General features: G+C 42.3%; 1 protein-coding gene and 1 long non-coding RNA gene across 4 annotated transcripts; one reads left to right on the forward strand and one right to left on the reverse strand.

Annotated features, from left to right (window-relative positions):
* On the reverse strand, positions 1-7,418 carry LOC110990850 (uncharacterized). 3 transcript variants are annotated; one of them, XR_015427701.1, is made up of 4 exons: positions 7,003-7,418; positions 2,726-2,890; positions 1,840-1,936; positions 1-934 (listed from the first exon to the last, which is right to left on the reverse strand). It is a non-coding gene; the product is annotated as an uncharacterized LOC110990850 (long non-coding RNA). The 3 variants fall into 3 exon arrangements; XR_015427702.1 differs by lacking the exon at positions 7,003-7,418 and adding an exon at positions 3,044-3,624; XR_002600017.2 differs by lacking the exon at positions 7,003-7,418 and having other exon boundaries at positions 2,726-3,607.
* Positions 7,419-8,690: 1,272 nt separating this feature from the next.
* LOC110980814 (uncharacterized) lies at positions 8,691-16,815 on the forward strand. The gene is made up of 4 exons (XM_022237820.2): positions 8,691-8,971; positions 10,323-10,580; positions 10,728-10,982; positions 12,803-16,815. The coding sequence occupies exons 1-4, from the start codon at positions 8,965-8,967 to the stop codon at positions 14,353-14,355; spliced, it is 2,073 nt and encodes a 690-aa protein (XP_022093512.2). The 5' UTR covers positions 8,691-8,964; the 3' UTR covers positions 14,356-16,815.
* Positions 16,816-16,901: the final 86 nt, after the last annotated feature.

A 16,901-nucleotide genomic window follows, 5' to 3' on the forward strand; every position in this document is an offset into this window, starting at 1 on the left:
CGACCATGCACCAAAAGGCTAATAGAAGTATTTCAAGTCACAAATACTCTACATTAGCAGGTTATAATTATACTCAACGAGTCTAAGCCCAAAAATACTGCAATGATTTTTATTTTAAACAGGGTCCAACAGTTTCGAAAGGGGACGCCCCTTTGCTCATGCGATCTTCAAAATTATACCCAAGGCTGTAATAAGGAATAAGGATGTTAGAAACATCGATGCTAGTTTGCGACCGTTGGAGGTATTCCTGACTTGTAATGACAGTCCAAGGCTGGTGTCCTCGTTTTCCAGTTCTATTTAGTTTAACTCGTGAGGCAGCATTCTCACTGATGTGTGTATATGCTTGGGCGTGCGGGTGCATGACGCATCTTGTGCGTCATGCAGTCGCACACCCAAACCCAATCCGGTTAATTCATAACTTCGTCGAAGAATAAGCTCGACTGAAGATTACCTCTCCAAAAATACATTTTGGCTTGCCCCCCTTATCCATTGCATTTCACTTTCCCTTGATTACAGTGAAGAATCTATAAAATAATTTTGCTTGCATATGGATACAATGTGGCGTGAGAAATACGCAAATGGAAAGGCACATGTACCAGCACCTCCCCTCAACACCTTTTCCTACTCCAATAGTTCCATTGCCACACCTGGTAAGTGGGGTATATATTTGATTCTACTATGTCTAACTTATCAAACAACCAGTTACGTGGGGCACTGGGGAGCTTACTGGATAAGTCTAAAAATTGCGTTTAAGACTCTCTTGAACAATGTAGCCAATAAGCCAGCACAATACACCACATAGGCCGCCACAGCAAGCAATTCCAGATCCGGTGCAGTTGAAGACTTCTTTAGCCACTAGACTTGCAATCAGACCGCCTACCACGGATATTATTTCTTTAGACATTGTTGGTCCTCAATTCCGGATGCCTTCCAGCTGAAAAAAAAAAACACAAACAGATAAAGCTATAAATCTATTATTCTTTTCCTTACCGATATAGCCTGCAGCTTTATCTATCTCTCTCTCGGCAGGATTTACACTTCGACATTGGACCATATGCCATGCCTGTGTTGACGATCCTTTGCGTATTCTTCTTGAAAAGGAAGGAAAACAACAGAAACATCGAACAAAAAGGATGCAGGACGGTGTCTTGTGGTTTGAAATAGGAACATACGAGTTTCCCAATAAAATCCAAACTTTCTGACATCATTCTCATATCAAAAACTTAGTGAGAATTGAGTACCACGAAAGTCGTTTTATTTTTCGCTACGTCATAACAAACAGGCATTAATAGACGCAGATGAAAGGTTAATCACCGGGAAGGGGTGATGAGCAACCTGAATCTTGATTAGACCAATCCAAGCATGGAAGCACTATATACTTTGGGATGCCACGAGCTATTTATATTTAAAAAAAATTCCAGGGAATGGAAGTAGCTTTGTCGAAGAGGCGGAGCTTTCCACGTACTTGGGTACCGGTACATGGAGATTGCGCTCAGATCTGTGGATACAATGGGCCTCGAGCTGGACCGAGAAAGGACGCTGTCTTTAGCCACAAAGGCTCCTTTGATAGGAACGGAACTTTGCCAGTACACGAACGACTTGGAAATGCACGTGTCACGGTTGCATCGCTACCAACAAAATGAACACTCCCGACCAACAGGGTTCTTTCAACCGATGAGGGGCAGTAGGTGGATAACAGTGGGACCTTTAATTAGATCAAACTGTTCTGGAAAAAGTACAACGTCTTTATTTGGGACTGAAAAAATTACATAAATTAAACGATTGACTCTTCACAACAATTCCAAAAACCGAATTAACTTCTACAGATATGGAACTCACGTCTTGGAAATTTTTACTGCTCCCTCTTGATCCGTAAAAAGAATAAAGTCTGAAATAATATTGATGTCTCGGTTGTCTCCTGGGTTTTCCCTTGAATCTGGTAAAGTTTAATTAATCAAAAAAGAGAAAAACTTTAAATTCGAAATTTATGTAAACCGCCTTCGTTGACCACAGTGACAAAATGCTGACGCTAGACTGAATGGAAACTTAAAACACATAATCTCACGCCCCGGCAGGCTTTGAGTTGATTCGTAAAAGGTCAGCTCTTTCAAGGTCTAAACAAAGGAACACTTCCGTAAAACGTCTAAGCTGACATGTTTAGCCCCCGACATTAGAGGAAGAAGAGCATGCTGGACTATCATAACATTGTGTCCAAAAAAATGGAAGGCGTATTGTACGTATGGGGAGAAGAAAAAGTAGGATTAGCCTTTCTTGTGTCTAATAGTGTTCCAAAGGGCCGAAACTCAATATCAGAGTATATGCCATCAACGGTGCATCACCGATAGTGGGAAATCCCCCAATGAGAAATGTCACAAAAAAAGGCTTTCGGTAGGTAAGTACAGAGTCCAAGGTAGCTGGGCTAGTCTCATGGTATTTGCATATTTTGTCTCCCGATCCATCTAAGTGGATACCTTTTTTAGAATTTGCTCAAATTGAAGAGTCCTGTACATGCACATTCCACATTTAAAATAGCCCCCTCTGAAATAAAGCCAGATATTAAAGAGATAAACTCTAAATGGTCTGGTTCTAAGTGAAATTCTTTTACTGTGAACATCTCATAAATCCCGTGCAGATAAAATATTCGTGCAGTCCTGCCTTAAAGGTTAGAATACAGGGCGTTCAGGTGGCATTTATCATTATTACAAATACAAATGGATTTACTTACCAGACTTTAAAGTAATGAACAGAATCTAACCGCGTGCTGCACAAGTTGTGATGCCCACACGTCTCCTTGAGTCTCGAGTGAACCTCTGTGTTGTGGCCACAAACCCTAGTGCGACTGCGCACATCCAGTTTACAAATCCTGGCTTCGTCGACTCTCACTGCATGTCTTCGGTGTTTTGGGATGAATGTCAAATATTCACTGTTACAACTCAACGAAATTATACCCATCGCTGGCTTTGTTTAGACAACTTAAATTTAATCAGAAAAAAAAAGAAATATAGTACAAAAAGTGGCGGCATTGAGTGAGGGGTGTCAATACTCTTTTGACTGGATTAAACCAAAGTTTGAAGCCGCAGCTAGTGACAGAGCCCCCTCAAAAAGAGAAAATCCTGGGCACATTGGCCAGAAACGGTAAACGTAGTGTAATGTATTGTGAATAATTTTAAACATGTCATGTTGTCACTCAGCGGACATCCAAATTTTTCATTGGAATGAATTTAATGAAGTTGTGAACTAGAGAAAAACTTCGGCTAGAAAAACCCAGGTAACTGCAGCCGATAACAAGTCTGCGTTGCGCAGAGTAAACAAAGCAAGCCGTTTTCCCCCCTCGAGGTCGTAAGGACAATCATTGAATACAAACCACTGACATTGTTGGTATTACTGTAGCCTGTAGATCTTGATTCAGGCAGTCAATGAACACATTATGCAAACACACCAGCCTGGGCACATTGTGCACATTGTGGTCTCCCTTATAAAATTTAATATACATGTACTGATAACTTCCGTTATTCAACAATTCATTAAATTGAAAACCATCAGTCTGTGCCCCTTGTTTCTTGCTTGTATAAATTCATGCTTAAACTTTTTTAAAACTTCATATGCACAGACAGATATACAGTGAAGTGCCCATGGGTGCAGACCACTAATTCAAGTGAGAATTTCTGACCAGCTCATTAGCATTAAAAGTGCCCCACCCACAGTATCTTTTGAAAAAAGAGATTGTTTGGCCCCCAAAATGCTGAGATTGTGTAAATCGTCGCCAGGATCAACTCCCTGGGTCTTTGAGCTTTCATATGAGGGCAGAAGGGCTGAAAACTACGGTTGAAAAATGGTCCTAAGTGCCCGAGAAAGTTGAGGGTTGCCACTTGAAAAATGGCTGCAATCAGACTTCGGAAAAATCACTTTTGGGGGGGTGATTTTGTTTTGTGGGAATAATTAAAAATGTAATTGGTTAACCCACAAAAAATTGAAAAGAAATTGAAAGATAAGTGACCAGACAAGAATTTCATTTGTGTTTCAGAAATCTCAGGGATGTTGGCGTGCATGCTATTGGGCCCTGAACGGTGCTGATTTTACACTGTTTTCAATGGGGCTTGAATTAGTGGACTGGACCCTATATTTCAAAATGGCGGCGTCCATGCAGTAGTGGCGGCTGGGTTTAAAATTTATCCCTCTTGTTTACGTTGGTCCTGGCAGTGGTGGAGAGACCACAACAAGCCATGAATAACAGTTTTATGGGTTATGAGACATCAGAAATACTGGATTGTCGGACACAATAAATATCCAGGTAATCACATGAGAATTATATATGTACATGTGGAACATGTCACTTTGTAATTGTTTGTTTGTCGGATTCAAGAAATTCTTTGATTAGGATGGACTGAATGAAACCTAGAAAAGCTGGATTTCAACCCTAACAGAGCGTAACCCTAGCGGATGCCAACCCTAATGAAGGCTAACCCTAACAGAGGCCAACTGTGGGGGGGGGGGGGTCCGGTTCAATTTTAGATGGTCAAGCACAGCCTGGGCACCGACTGGCCAAGCCTTGGATATGCACAGGTGACTCAAATTTATCGAGACACTCTGCATGGTGATTTGTTCTACTCTTGTGTTGGAAGTGCCCTATTTTGGGCTCAGGTTTTCAACTCTTGGGCTGGAGCCTGTCAACTGGAGTAATATCTAGGGTGAGCTTTCATGTCAAAGCATGGCCAAAGTTTTACGTCTTTCGTGCACTTGGCCGCTACAGTTGGCAGTGTCTAGCCTGGGTAACCCTCCCCATTATTTGTAGCAACAGGTAGTTGAAGCTGCTCATGTGAAAAGTGTAATTTTCAGCTGCTTACTGCACATTGTATTTGCACTAGTTAGTGTATATAGGCAGTCTGCAGTAGTTTGTGCACATTTGCTATAGGCTGACCTTGAGCATTTTCTCTCCATATACAGCCATTAGACAATTTTTTTTCATTTTTTCTCTGGAATTGAGGTTTTTGATGCATTCTCAACCATTCAGTGTTGTTTGGTGTGAAAAACTGAAAAATGGGTGTATATAAAGGGTGCAGACCACTAATTCAAGTGAGAATTTCTGACCAGCTCATTAGCATTAAAAGTGCCCCCACCCACAGTATCTTTTGAAAAAAGAGATTGTTTGGCCCCCAAAATGCTGAGATTGTGTAAATCGTCGCCAGGATCAACTCCCTGGGTCTTTGAGCTTTCATATGAGGGCAGAAGGGCTGAAAACTACGGTTGAAAAATGGTCCTAAGTGCCCGAGAAAGTTGAGGGTTGCCACTTGAAAAATGGCTGCAATCAGACTTCGGAAAAATCACTTTTGGGGGGGGTGATTTTGTTTTGTGGGAATAATTAAAAATGTAATTGGTTAACCCACAAAAAATTGAAAAGAAATTGAAAGATAAGTGACCAGACAAGAATTTCATTTGTGTTTCAGAAATCTCAGGGATGTTGGCGTGCATGCTATTGGGCCCTGAACGGTGCTGATTTTACACTGTTTTCAATGGGGCTTGAATTAGTGGACTGGACCCCCATACCCAGGAGTCCAAATTCAATGCCACACCGGCATTTTGTAAGGTTGGGGAAAACCAGAAGTGAGAAACTGTTCGCGTGGTGCCACCTCAATGGTGGATCACACAGACTGGTCTAGTAACATGGTTGTATTACTGCAATGAACATTATTAGCATACCAGCCAAGGCAAATACGCCGGCGGCCACTTTACCTGAGAATAACGCTTTACATTCAGGCGATGGCGTATCCAGCTTTTGGTTTTAGGGGGGGACTCAAAAACAAATGCACTTTCGTGCTCATTCAAAATGATAATGGGAGAACCTAGCCTATTTATTTGATCAATAAATTTACCGATTAGTTTCTTTCCTCCTCACCTATTAAGTATTCTCAGTTAAATCCGGGGGGGGGGGTTGCCCCTCTGCCCCCCCCGATAAGCCACTGCATTCAGGCCTCATACTTTGGATAGAAATATCACTGTTACATTATAATTTATGTATTCAATATCCTGCTTGATTCCACTGTGTTTTCTGTTGTCTTTTTAAATTCTATAATTTGATTAGATTTGATTTTTTTTCAGGCACAGGTCAGGCCATTTCTCCCTGAGACCTGCATTTTCAACCGTGAGGACAGTTTAGCGCCCAAAGACTCGGAGACCTCCCGAGATGGCTCCGATGGCTCCAGACACGGCGTAGCCCGCAGCTCCTATGCCCACTGCCGGCCCCAACAGACTGGAGTGTGACCACGACTCCCCCGGCTGCCACGCAGCCCCCGCTCGCGAGGGCCGATGCAGACATCATTTTGGCCCCCACTGATCCGGCAGCTATTTCCGACACCGTGAAGCCGAGTAAGGCTGGCCCGTACGTCATGACGGCCAGGCTGACTGTCCCAACAACAAGCACAGTCCTTACAACCCTCACTCTGAAAGTCATCTGGGAAAAAAGTCACTCCAACAGCTAGATTAACCACTTCAGTGCTGGGACCCAGTATGCACAATCGGAAATAATAAATTTTGAATAGATTACCCAAGTAAAGAAATGATGTGTCCTCGAGTATGCCCCTTTGAAAAAGGAAATGAAGTAAAACAGCCAATGGCACAAATGGAAACGAGACTTATTGCTGGGAACATTGGGACTGCGCGAGTTGTGGGGACGGTTTTGATCCCAGATCGTACATTTGAGGGTTGGTCCAGAACAATAAAGGGGACAAAAACTCTTTTACAGTTGAAAATATTACGAGATTTTTTTTTCATTAAATGGAAAACAATTCTCTTCAGAATGTCCCAGATTGGATGCTGTCTCCATTGCATAGAATACATTCATGCACTGAGATGGTGAGCACTGGCAAACGATGACTATTCCAAGACCCAACAGCTGGATAAGCCGCGTTGAGCTGTACTAAATTTGACACTGCTCTACGGTAAGCCTACGCTTCATTACCACAGACTTTCCCGTCACTGCCTGTGATTATTATGTCAAGAGCTTACCTCCTCTTTTTACAGATAGTTTTGCTCGGTAATCGAAGTTTAATTGTGATGATCTAGCCTACTTATACCAATGCCTCCTGTAATGAACATTGACTGTGTATACATCAGTCGTCTCACACATTTCATCACATACAGGTTTTCCCCTAAAGAGCAGTGCATGCTGGATCAGACCTGTTTATAGAGAGGGTTGTGACATTGTTTGGAATCAAAATGGTAGATTTTGCGGAAGTGCACATAGGAAAATAAGCACACAATAGCTAAACGCTGTACAACACGCAAAATGAAAAAGCCATTTGTGTTCCGAAGTTGGAAGTTGGCGCTACTCTCTCTGCAGCGCCGAGACGGAGGAGCGGGGTTGCGCCACCAACGTTGCAATTTATTCCACTTTAATTGCTCCATGGATGGACCGAAGCATGCACACTTCGCAGTCGGTCGAGCAAACGCAAAAGGCCGGCGCGTGTTGTCATTGCTTTAAATACCTTATAGCACACAAACGGTCGTTTTTGTTCATGGATATTTACTCGAGCTACAAGCGTTCGCAAGCAAACAGCGCGCAAGCAAAATACGTCACCACTTGCTTCCTTCTTGGCCAGGAAATGAAAAGGAATCGATGTGTCTCTATCTACGTACTTTATTACACTGAACATTTTGTCAGAAACGCGTGATTTTATATAATTCATATAATTATGTTGCCTTGTCAGTTGGGCATTCTGGTTAATCATCAATGTTTCCAACTTGGCACTATTTTTCAGTATAACTATGGTTTGTTCATAAATTATGTAGCCTGCTAACAACGTAAGGTTGAGCTTGCACGTTCTATGATTCACAGGACTGGAAGTTCACAGAGAAAAATAAAAACATAATGGTCCATCAGCATGAAGCATTGTGGAGATCACCAACGGTGGACAAACGTTGACGTTGTGATATCAGTTCGCCATTCATTTTCCTCGTTCTATCGCCGATAAAATGTCTCCTGTTTTGATTACGAGTGGAAAGCGTCAATTCTCAAATAGGCCTATCTTATTCGAAAGACACAAAAACGACAACTCAGAGAGACAACACAGGCCTTATAATATTCTGAAGTTTGTATGTGCTCAGTATTGTTGAAAGTCAGCCGTGAAGCTGATTATTCCAACAGCGCATGCCCAGCTTTTCGGGATTACAGCAGCCGCCTGCAGCCGCGTGCGATAGTATGCAAATAATAAATGTTAATGGTTGCCATGCTGAAAATAATATAATGAGTTGACAGATGAAAACCATCAGGCAAATATCATACGGAGCGGGACGGAAACCAGTGAAATAATCGAAGCTGTATTCAACGGGTATACCGTTGAATAGAACGAATAACTCAGTGATACGTGATCAACAATCCAATAGCAAGATGGCGGGGATTTATGCATGCATTGTATAATATCCGCTAAGATACAGAATCAGTCTTTGGTCACTTCAGCGTAGGCCTAGTCATCGAACTACTCGCGCACGCGCGTTTTTTTTTTCCGCGTGAAAGACCTTGCCTTTATGAAATGCGAACGGGCTTGAAGTTCTTGAAACTGTAATAGACAAAGCAGGGGACGACGTAAACGCTTCTTGAAATGGAAAAGCACAGCTTGCATAGCTAACTACGGTATCTTTCGCAGCTGCAAACTCCCCTGGTAACGAGGGCCTAGTACAAATACCGTTGTACGCTTCAGTGTTGAACTGCCTGCCAGGCTATCTGTCAACAACTGGAATTTCCCCCAACGGTGTGTACATGTACAGTTCGGGGGATTTCCGTCTGCCTGAATATAGCCTGCCATGCAGACAAACACAGTTGTTTACTGATTAGAGCGTGGTATTGACCCCTTGGTCAAATGTGTGATATTCCTAACGTTATCGGTAATTTCTCCGTGTTCTGCGTCCTTAATTTTCTGAGGATTGAGTGCTTATGCGGTTCACGTTCTGTGTAGGCCAGGGATAAACACCATGCAAGGTGAGCTAGGTTACAAATTTGCAGGGAGTTCACAGTTCGAGAGTTGGCACTGATACGTGTGTGTTCCGCCATAAGTCAGTTTGCACAACCAGGGTACCTCTTTGGTCCCGTCAAAATTGTACATTGGTAAATTGGCGGGTAACTGTACGCATTTATCAAGCTGATCATTAATACACGATTCAATTTGCAGACAGTTTGAAAATAAAAGGGGGATCCTCCACAGCCAAATTGTAACTTTAGATAACGGTGTAAATTCAAACTTTAGATTATAACCGATTGATCGATATCCCATTTACACAGTGTCGTAAATCTGTTTTGGAAATTGTGGGATTCGGGAAGGGTGGGGGATTAGGGCTGAGTCAATTCGATTAATTCACTATACGAGTAATCGACCCTCAATTCGATCGAATATCTGGATATTCGGTCGTACCGACCGGTAGATTGTCGGAAAATAGTTTTCAAATGTTCGATACTCGATCGAATAGCCCTATGGGCGATTACTTGTCGGGCCAAGGAAATTTGAAAAGGGGGGAGCGATGTTCATTATAAAGATGTACGTCTGTGTCAGATTCATGCAGAATCTTACACCAGAGTGGCAAATTTATGGCTTTCCAAAACTGTTTCCCCTTTATAGTGATATTGCAAACATTTCAGTCGTTGGGAAGTCCTGAAAATTCTTCACATTCCCTTTATTTTTTTCTCCTTACTAAAACAGTGGGGGAGAGATATATGTGCCCCCCTTTCCCGGGGTTTACGCCCATGCATTCACATGCAGCAAAACAGAAAAAGAAAACTTCAATCCAAACTCCATTCCTAGGCCCATGCTAGGTCCATTCGTGTTGTGGGCACTCAGTAAGCATTATTTCAGCACAATTTTGCGAAAATATGTTTGAAAATACACAGCCTACTGATTGACTCACCGAGTGAGCCAGCTGTTGGAAGGCATGGGAATACGTGTATTTTCCCCATCCGGCACAGCAGTTTTCAGTCTCAATATGTGGCAAATCGTACGACCCAAAACGGAACTGTAACCAAATTTCTGTGCGTATGCTGGGGCTGGTGGAAATGATTTTCAGGAGCAACCGAGAAAGTCTAGGATTTCTTTAAAGCAAACATTTTGATGGCCTCTCTGAAGGGGTGAGGTTAAAATTTTTTTATACCCTTCCTGAAGGAGAAAATCGTTGTTTGTTGTTTTGTTGAAAAAGAAAAATGTGGCCTAGTGCATGACCCCTCTTGAACTTCCCGGATATGCCAGTGTGTTTCATATTGCTTCTGAAATCCTATACACTAGACTCCTTGCAGCACACGTAAAACCAAGTTATCTAACTGCATGCTTCTTTCCTGCATTCAGCTCCAAAGGTTTTCGATGATAACACGCTTGAATATGTGGCCAAATCGCTCGGTGAAGCCTGGCCGACTGTGTCTACCTATCTGGGCTTCAACGACCGTGAATGCGAGACCATCATCGCCTCTCACCCGGGTCACATGGACCAACAAGCCCGGAAGATGCTGACTACTTGGAGGGCTAGGTACCCAGGGACAGACATGCTTGGTGACCTGAGAGGTGCAGTCAGAGCGGTTGGATTGTTCTTGCTGCTTCATGACCTCGGTAGGTAGCAACATTTTATTCTGTGATGCATTTTCTCATGTTTTGTTGTTTTCTCATGTTTTGAGACTTCAGCATTTGCCCATCATGCATTTTCGCAATAAAACCTGATTTACAATAAGAATTTCTGTTTTGTCCTGACAAGAACAGGTGGAGAGGTTTTGGATGACGCAACTCTCCAGACAATTGCAAAGAGCGTGGGTAAATCATGGCCTAAGTTGGCCCTGTATCTTCTCTTCAACTTGGAGGAGTGCCAGGCCATCAAGACAGCATTCTCAACACCAAAAGAACAAGCGGGTCAGATGTTGGCGAACTGGAGGCGCAACTTCACCGGCGATAACCCAGTGGAGTACTTGTCCAGGGCTCTGATGACGATGGACCAGAACAATCTCGCCAGGGGTCTTGGTGAGAGCTGCATTTTGCTAATGGAATAGAGGTCGAGTTTGTTTGCGATAAACTGAATTTAAAAAATAGATTTTTGGTGACGCATCTTTGGTTGACGGAATTGTGTCTGGCTCTCTGTGAAAAATAAACCCTTGAATCCTAATATTATATACCACGTCTGCAAATCCAACTGAATATTCCCACTCTAATGTTTTTAAAGTAAAAAGTCCATTCTTATTGCGAGAAATTTTCACTCTTTAGATATTTGTCTTGCTTATTCAATGTGTTGATTTATTGATTCATGGTTTGCTGTAAATTGTAATGTAGTCATGGGCTACGTTGCAACAAAATGTACATTAAATCAAATAATATTTATTAACAGCCAATAATAAAACCGCGCAATTTCATAAAACATTTAAGTTGGTTTAAAGCATGAACATGTTCATAAATATGCATTATATAAGATTCCATTACATTCAAGTACACTATTCAAGCTTAGTAATTTACAGGTCATTAAACAAAAGCTGGGTATTAAATCTAAAAATACCAAAATACATGCAAAATAAAAGCCTCGTTGAAACATTAAAACATCAAACCATTCTACCAATTGTAAAAATAAGAAAAACTTACAAATCACTTAAAAGCTTGACAAAACATGGGAGTGCACTATTTTTGTATGTAGTCGTTGTGCACTTGATTTGAGGGAGACAATTCCAATTTCTGAGAGAGTTTTGCACCCTCTGTTTAACTTTCTGAGGGAACCATTCACACATGGGGTGTGTACATGTTCATTACAAATTGAAGGCAGAGGTTTTCCCTTCTTTGTTGAAGGTTTGTCAAGTGACGCTGTTGAAGGGCATGGTCGTAACACAAACTGCCAGAACCAGCTCTTTTTTGCACTCTCTCCAACATAGCAGTTTGAGAGACAGTTACTCCAGTAATTCAAACAGGCACGGCATACACTAACAAAGAGCCGACACACCCTTTGTACATTGTCAACAAATCATCGACTAATAAGGATTCAACTGTCAGTCGATGATTTGTTGACAATCTGTATTATTATATATAAATATATATAACTGATTACTGTACTAACCTTATGGTTAACTTGGGAAAAATGAAGTTCCCATTTCAAACCAGAACTAATTGTAACACCTAATATTTTAACACCGTCGACAATTTTTAAGTCTTAAGAGCACATCTTGAGTGGAATAACCTCTTGCAGATCCTTCCCGCAAACAACCATGTTCGCACATATAACTTGGTTTAGCTTCACATCATTTTGGACAGCCCAATCACAACAATTTTTAACGGTTGATTGAAATGATTCCTTGTCACCAATGCAAGAATTCTAAATAATTGTCATATCGTCAACATACTTGAGACCGAGGATCCGGCCACCATTGTAACTCGTACTCAGAGTTCCCTTGAATTAGGCTAAAAAATCCATTCGGCCAGACTTGGGTTCCCGTGGTACGCCACCATTCAAGTTGTTCCAATTCAGAAACCTGATTTTGTAGCGAACACACTGTGAGCGCTCCTCTAAGAAGCTGCACACCCAAGGGATTAACGATGGCCGAGTGCCCATGCAGGTTTAGAAAATCTTGAATAACGATGCTGTAGTTCATCGGATCAAAGATTTTACTGAAATCTGCAACAACGACATAACTGTTCGATTTCCATTTGTGAAAATGAGAACACAAATTGTTTACAAGTTTCACCAAATAATGGGATGTTGACATTCTCGTGCGATTGCCAACTTGATTAGGATCTAAATTATCAGTCCCATAGGTTGCATCATCAGTGTCTCTGTAGCAATTTTCTCTTTCCAACATTCACAGCACCCCAAAAGACACTCCCAGAATGCACTTGTGGCAACGATAAAGCTCTCAAGTACCGATCGTACTTCAGCAAGGGAGATGACGGCAATCCGCGACTGCTTGGCATCTGCTGCACCAACTGCAGCCAGGAGTGGTTGGACGAACGGTTCCTGTTCCACCCGGACACCGACGAAACCCGCCCTTCGGTCAAAGTCTTCGGTGTCCTCCTGAAGAAACAACTTGAGGTACCCACAGAGCAAAACCCAGCATTCATGGTTAAAGGTAGTCGCACGAAAATTGAAAATTTCCATTTTGTAGCCGATTACCTGAAGGTAGGAGATCATATCACTTGGCATCGCTGGTTGGGCCACTGGCATCACGCCATCGTATCAAATATCGATCCTAATACAGCGAGAGTTCAGGTCATTCATTGGAGCAAGTCGAGGTGTGGTGGGATACGGATCATCGAAAGTTGGCTCGATTTGATAGAGGAAGACGGTGAATTGTTCTGTATTGACTATCCAGTCGATATAACTAAGGTTAATACTCCAGAGTTAGTGATTGCCCGCGCTAGATCTAGATTGGATGACACTGGTTACGGGTTTTTCTCTGACAACTGCGAAGCGTTTGCTTCGTACTGTAAGACTGGGCTTGCAGAGAGTTGTCAGGTTGTCTGGCTTTATGAGAAGACCAAATCGGTCATGAGAGAAGTACTGACTAACGTAGTTCAAGGCTTTACCAAAGCAGGCTTCATCGTAGCCAAAGAGTACTTTAAAGAGGGTGCAAAAGTATTTCTTGAGAAAGGAGGGGCAGCAGCAGCTAGAGTTGGTGCCGCCGAAACGTTTGAGAGGCTTGCTAATGGCACTAATGCCGTTGGGGCTGGTTTCATCGTTTTCTTCGAGGGCTGCGCGTGCGTGTTTGATCTTAGCAAGATTTGGGAAGCCCGGGAAGAGGGTGATGTTTCACGGAAAGATTTCATAGCAAGCACCTTCCAGCGGGTTACTGAAGCGGTCCTTGGAGCCGGGCTTGCGGTTGGGGGAGGTATCGCTGGGGAAATGGCTGGAGCCAGTGCGGGTGCAGGGGCAGGCACGCTCATATTCCCAGGGTTAGGAACGGTCGTTGGGGCCTTCATTGGCAGTATTGTTGGAGGTGTTGTGGGATCCACATTTGGCAGGTATTTAGGAACCTACTTAGGATCGCCGATCAGCCGTGCACTTGCCACCACCATCGGCACCGATGACAGGGCAGTAAAGAGCATTGAAGACCTCAACCCTGGTGATCAGGTTGTCTTCTATGGCAACCTGCTGCATCCCAGACACCACGCTATAGTCGTTGAGTGTGACAAGGGTAAGGGTATGGTCAGAGTGGTACATAACACCTACCAAAATGGTGTTGTGGAGGAATCAGTTGAATTCAGACCTCCCGTGTACAGGCTTGTTTATGACAAAAAGGATTGCTACCCACCTGATGAAGTCATAAAGAGGGCTAGATCAAAGATTGGGGATGAGACTTACAAGTATTCACTGGCTTTCAATAATTGTAAGAGCTTTGGCAGGTGGTGCAAAGTCAAATAAACTATATAATACAATTGCAAGTTTTATCATAGACATCTAAGAGTTTGAAAGTCTTTTTAAGTATCCTGTTCGTTACGCGTTTGGTTGTATTTCTTGAGGTTGTTTTATGATACGTGCGCGATACATACATGTACACCACTTGCTTGTGCGCGGTTCACTTTCGACCTGCGGGGATTTGAACACAGCTGTGGGGATAGGGCTCTCCGACATTTTTTTTCGGAAGGCTAGCCACCTACTAACAGCTGTTGCTACTACCAATAGACGCATGTGTTACAATAACCAGTCTCCTGGGCGCTGCCAATTGAATATTGAACTCGTTCCTTCTTTTGGCATTATTTGCAGCAAAAAAAATTTAAAGCCGGCATGATTGGCCGTATATATGAAATGCCCGGGTAGGGCGACGTTAGGTATATTGCATTTTAAAGTTGTGTTTGTCGGTGTTAACCCTACTGGTGGCGCTGACATAGCTTTTCAGTATCTGTAAACTTCATGCTGTTGAATGGTTGTTAAAATAATGTTCAACTTTGAATGGTTGAAATTGGTAAATAAACGTAGTGTTTCAACCCTTTCAAATTGTATATAATTAAGCCTTTCAAATGATATTGTACTGATTTTCATCAGAGTCTGTTTTCAGAGTCACGTGTATCAATTTACAAGGAAAATTTATACAACTGTTTTCTGTTGGAATTGAAGTGATTGAGGGACTTTTGTATAGAATCTGTCCAGAGGTGGGACAAGAGAGGGCGAAAAATGGAAAAAAGCATGACACTTAATAAACAAATTTATGCATAACTCTATGTGCACTTTTAAATTCGGATATGCACGCAGATATGTTGTGGTTTGTGACGCTGTTCGCTGTTAACATAAGAAAGAATCTTCTTTTCATATTTCCTTGGATATGTTCGATACTGTTTTTCACTATCACGTCTAAATTTGGTTTGAGTGACTTGCAGGTTTTGCATTCAAAGTTCATTTACAAAAATGGGAACAGTTCTCTTTCCTTTTGACACGTACGCTCTGTTTTGTTCGTTCAATGAGGTACGGTATTTATACAGTCATTAAGCTGCATGGATCTTTAGCATTAACATTCTCCGTGCATAGCTTCCTTAATTAAAACGCAGGGCATCCATTTAAGCTACACAGCACCTGGATTATTAATATCACCCAAGGATATAAATTGGCACTCGTATGGAAAAGAAACTCTTAACTTTTTAACCGCTATAAGGACTTTATCCATACCATTATCAATCATATGTTGAAAATATGTAATTGACATGCTTAAATTGAAGATCCACTAACCTTAAGTAAGAATGTTGAATAGGAAAGGTATTATTATCTACTGTGGTAGTCACTTTACCCTGAATATTGAATAATCTTGCTTTGAGGTGGTTGAATCCACTTCGCAGTGCTGGTTGGTGAACAATCCTCCTGTTGTGAGGGGGATTTGGGGTTATTGAAATCCTGTTACTAAGTGTGACCTAACCCACGAAATTTGGTATCTTGATTGACCAGACACACAGCATCGCTCCCTAAGCTTCCTGGCTTACACAGCCAAAAATACCATTCGCGTAGCAGCAGTGATGTAGTCGACTACTTTTTGAGAACCAAGCTCCCTTGTTACGTTTACACACACATTCTCTGTACGTGTGGCAGATTATTGTGAATGGTACGCCGCACACAATTCTGTGTGTGACCCGTGTTTGACCCTGGCAGCAGTGAAAGAGTAGTCATGAATATTCTCGTTGTACGTCCGGGAAATTTCATGTAAGCTGATGATATTTCCAGGTTATGTCTTGGAAGTTTCTTGTTAAATATAAGTAATGCTAAAACGTCCATTTTAAGAAATATAAGTAGGCCTAATCAGAGTAATTTCTTCTTATGTAAAAACCGGGAAAGACAGAGACAGAGAGAGAGACACACACACCCTGCAAGAGAGATTTTGGAAGGCAATCTACCTACGCAAGCTGTGAAAAGTCTTTGACTCGTTGACTTTTGCACCATTTTAACCTGTGGTGGCGAGTTGTTTGTGGAGCGACACTTGTAAGAAAAGTTTAAGTTCCTCAGACCAAGTGAAGTGCAGAGCTGAATTTTGTTCCGGAAGAGACAGTTTGTGAACTGAACCCAGTTCCAGTTTTGTGGGATCATCCAGTTCCCGTATTTTCGACGGTCACCGCGCCGAGGCCGTTTCGTCTCGAGCCCGTCATTCTTATTGGACGTGGTCTTCGTCCCCCGGCAGCTTGTTGCTGCACCGTCAAGGACTGCACTGTTTTCCCCCGTCTGTGGAGTCCAACATGCTTTACTGTAGTGCCTTGCCAGGCTCTGCTTCGCCCGAACAGTTCGTTTATATGACATATTCCTTACCATTGTAAACTAGTTCCAATCAATGTTTTCTTTGTTACTGTTTTCTTTACATGCTAAGACTAACATTCTCATTAAACCGTACCTGTTTATTGTTCCTTATATCAGTGTGATCTTGTTTAACGTCTTTGTTGCATCGGAAATTTCAAGCCTCAGAATAATTAAATAGTTTGGAGTTTTTTCGGATC

This window comes from Acanthaster planci, linkage group LG14 (genome assembly GCF_054643075.1).
Source record: "Acanthaster planci isolate LZ-2023a linkage group LG14, COTS_SCS, whole genome shotgun sequence".
NCBI classification, from domain to species: Eukaryota; Metazoa; Echinodermata; class Asteroidea; order Valvatida; family Acanthasteridae; genus Acanthaster; species Acanthaster planci.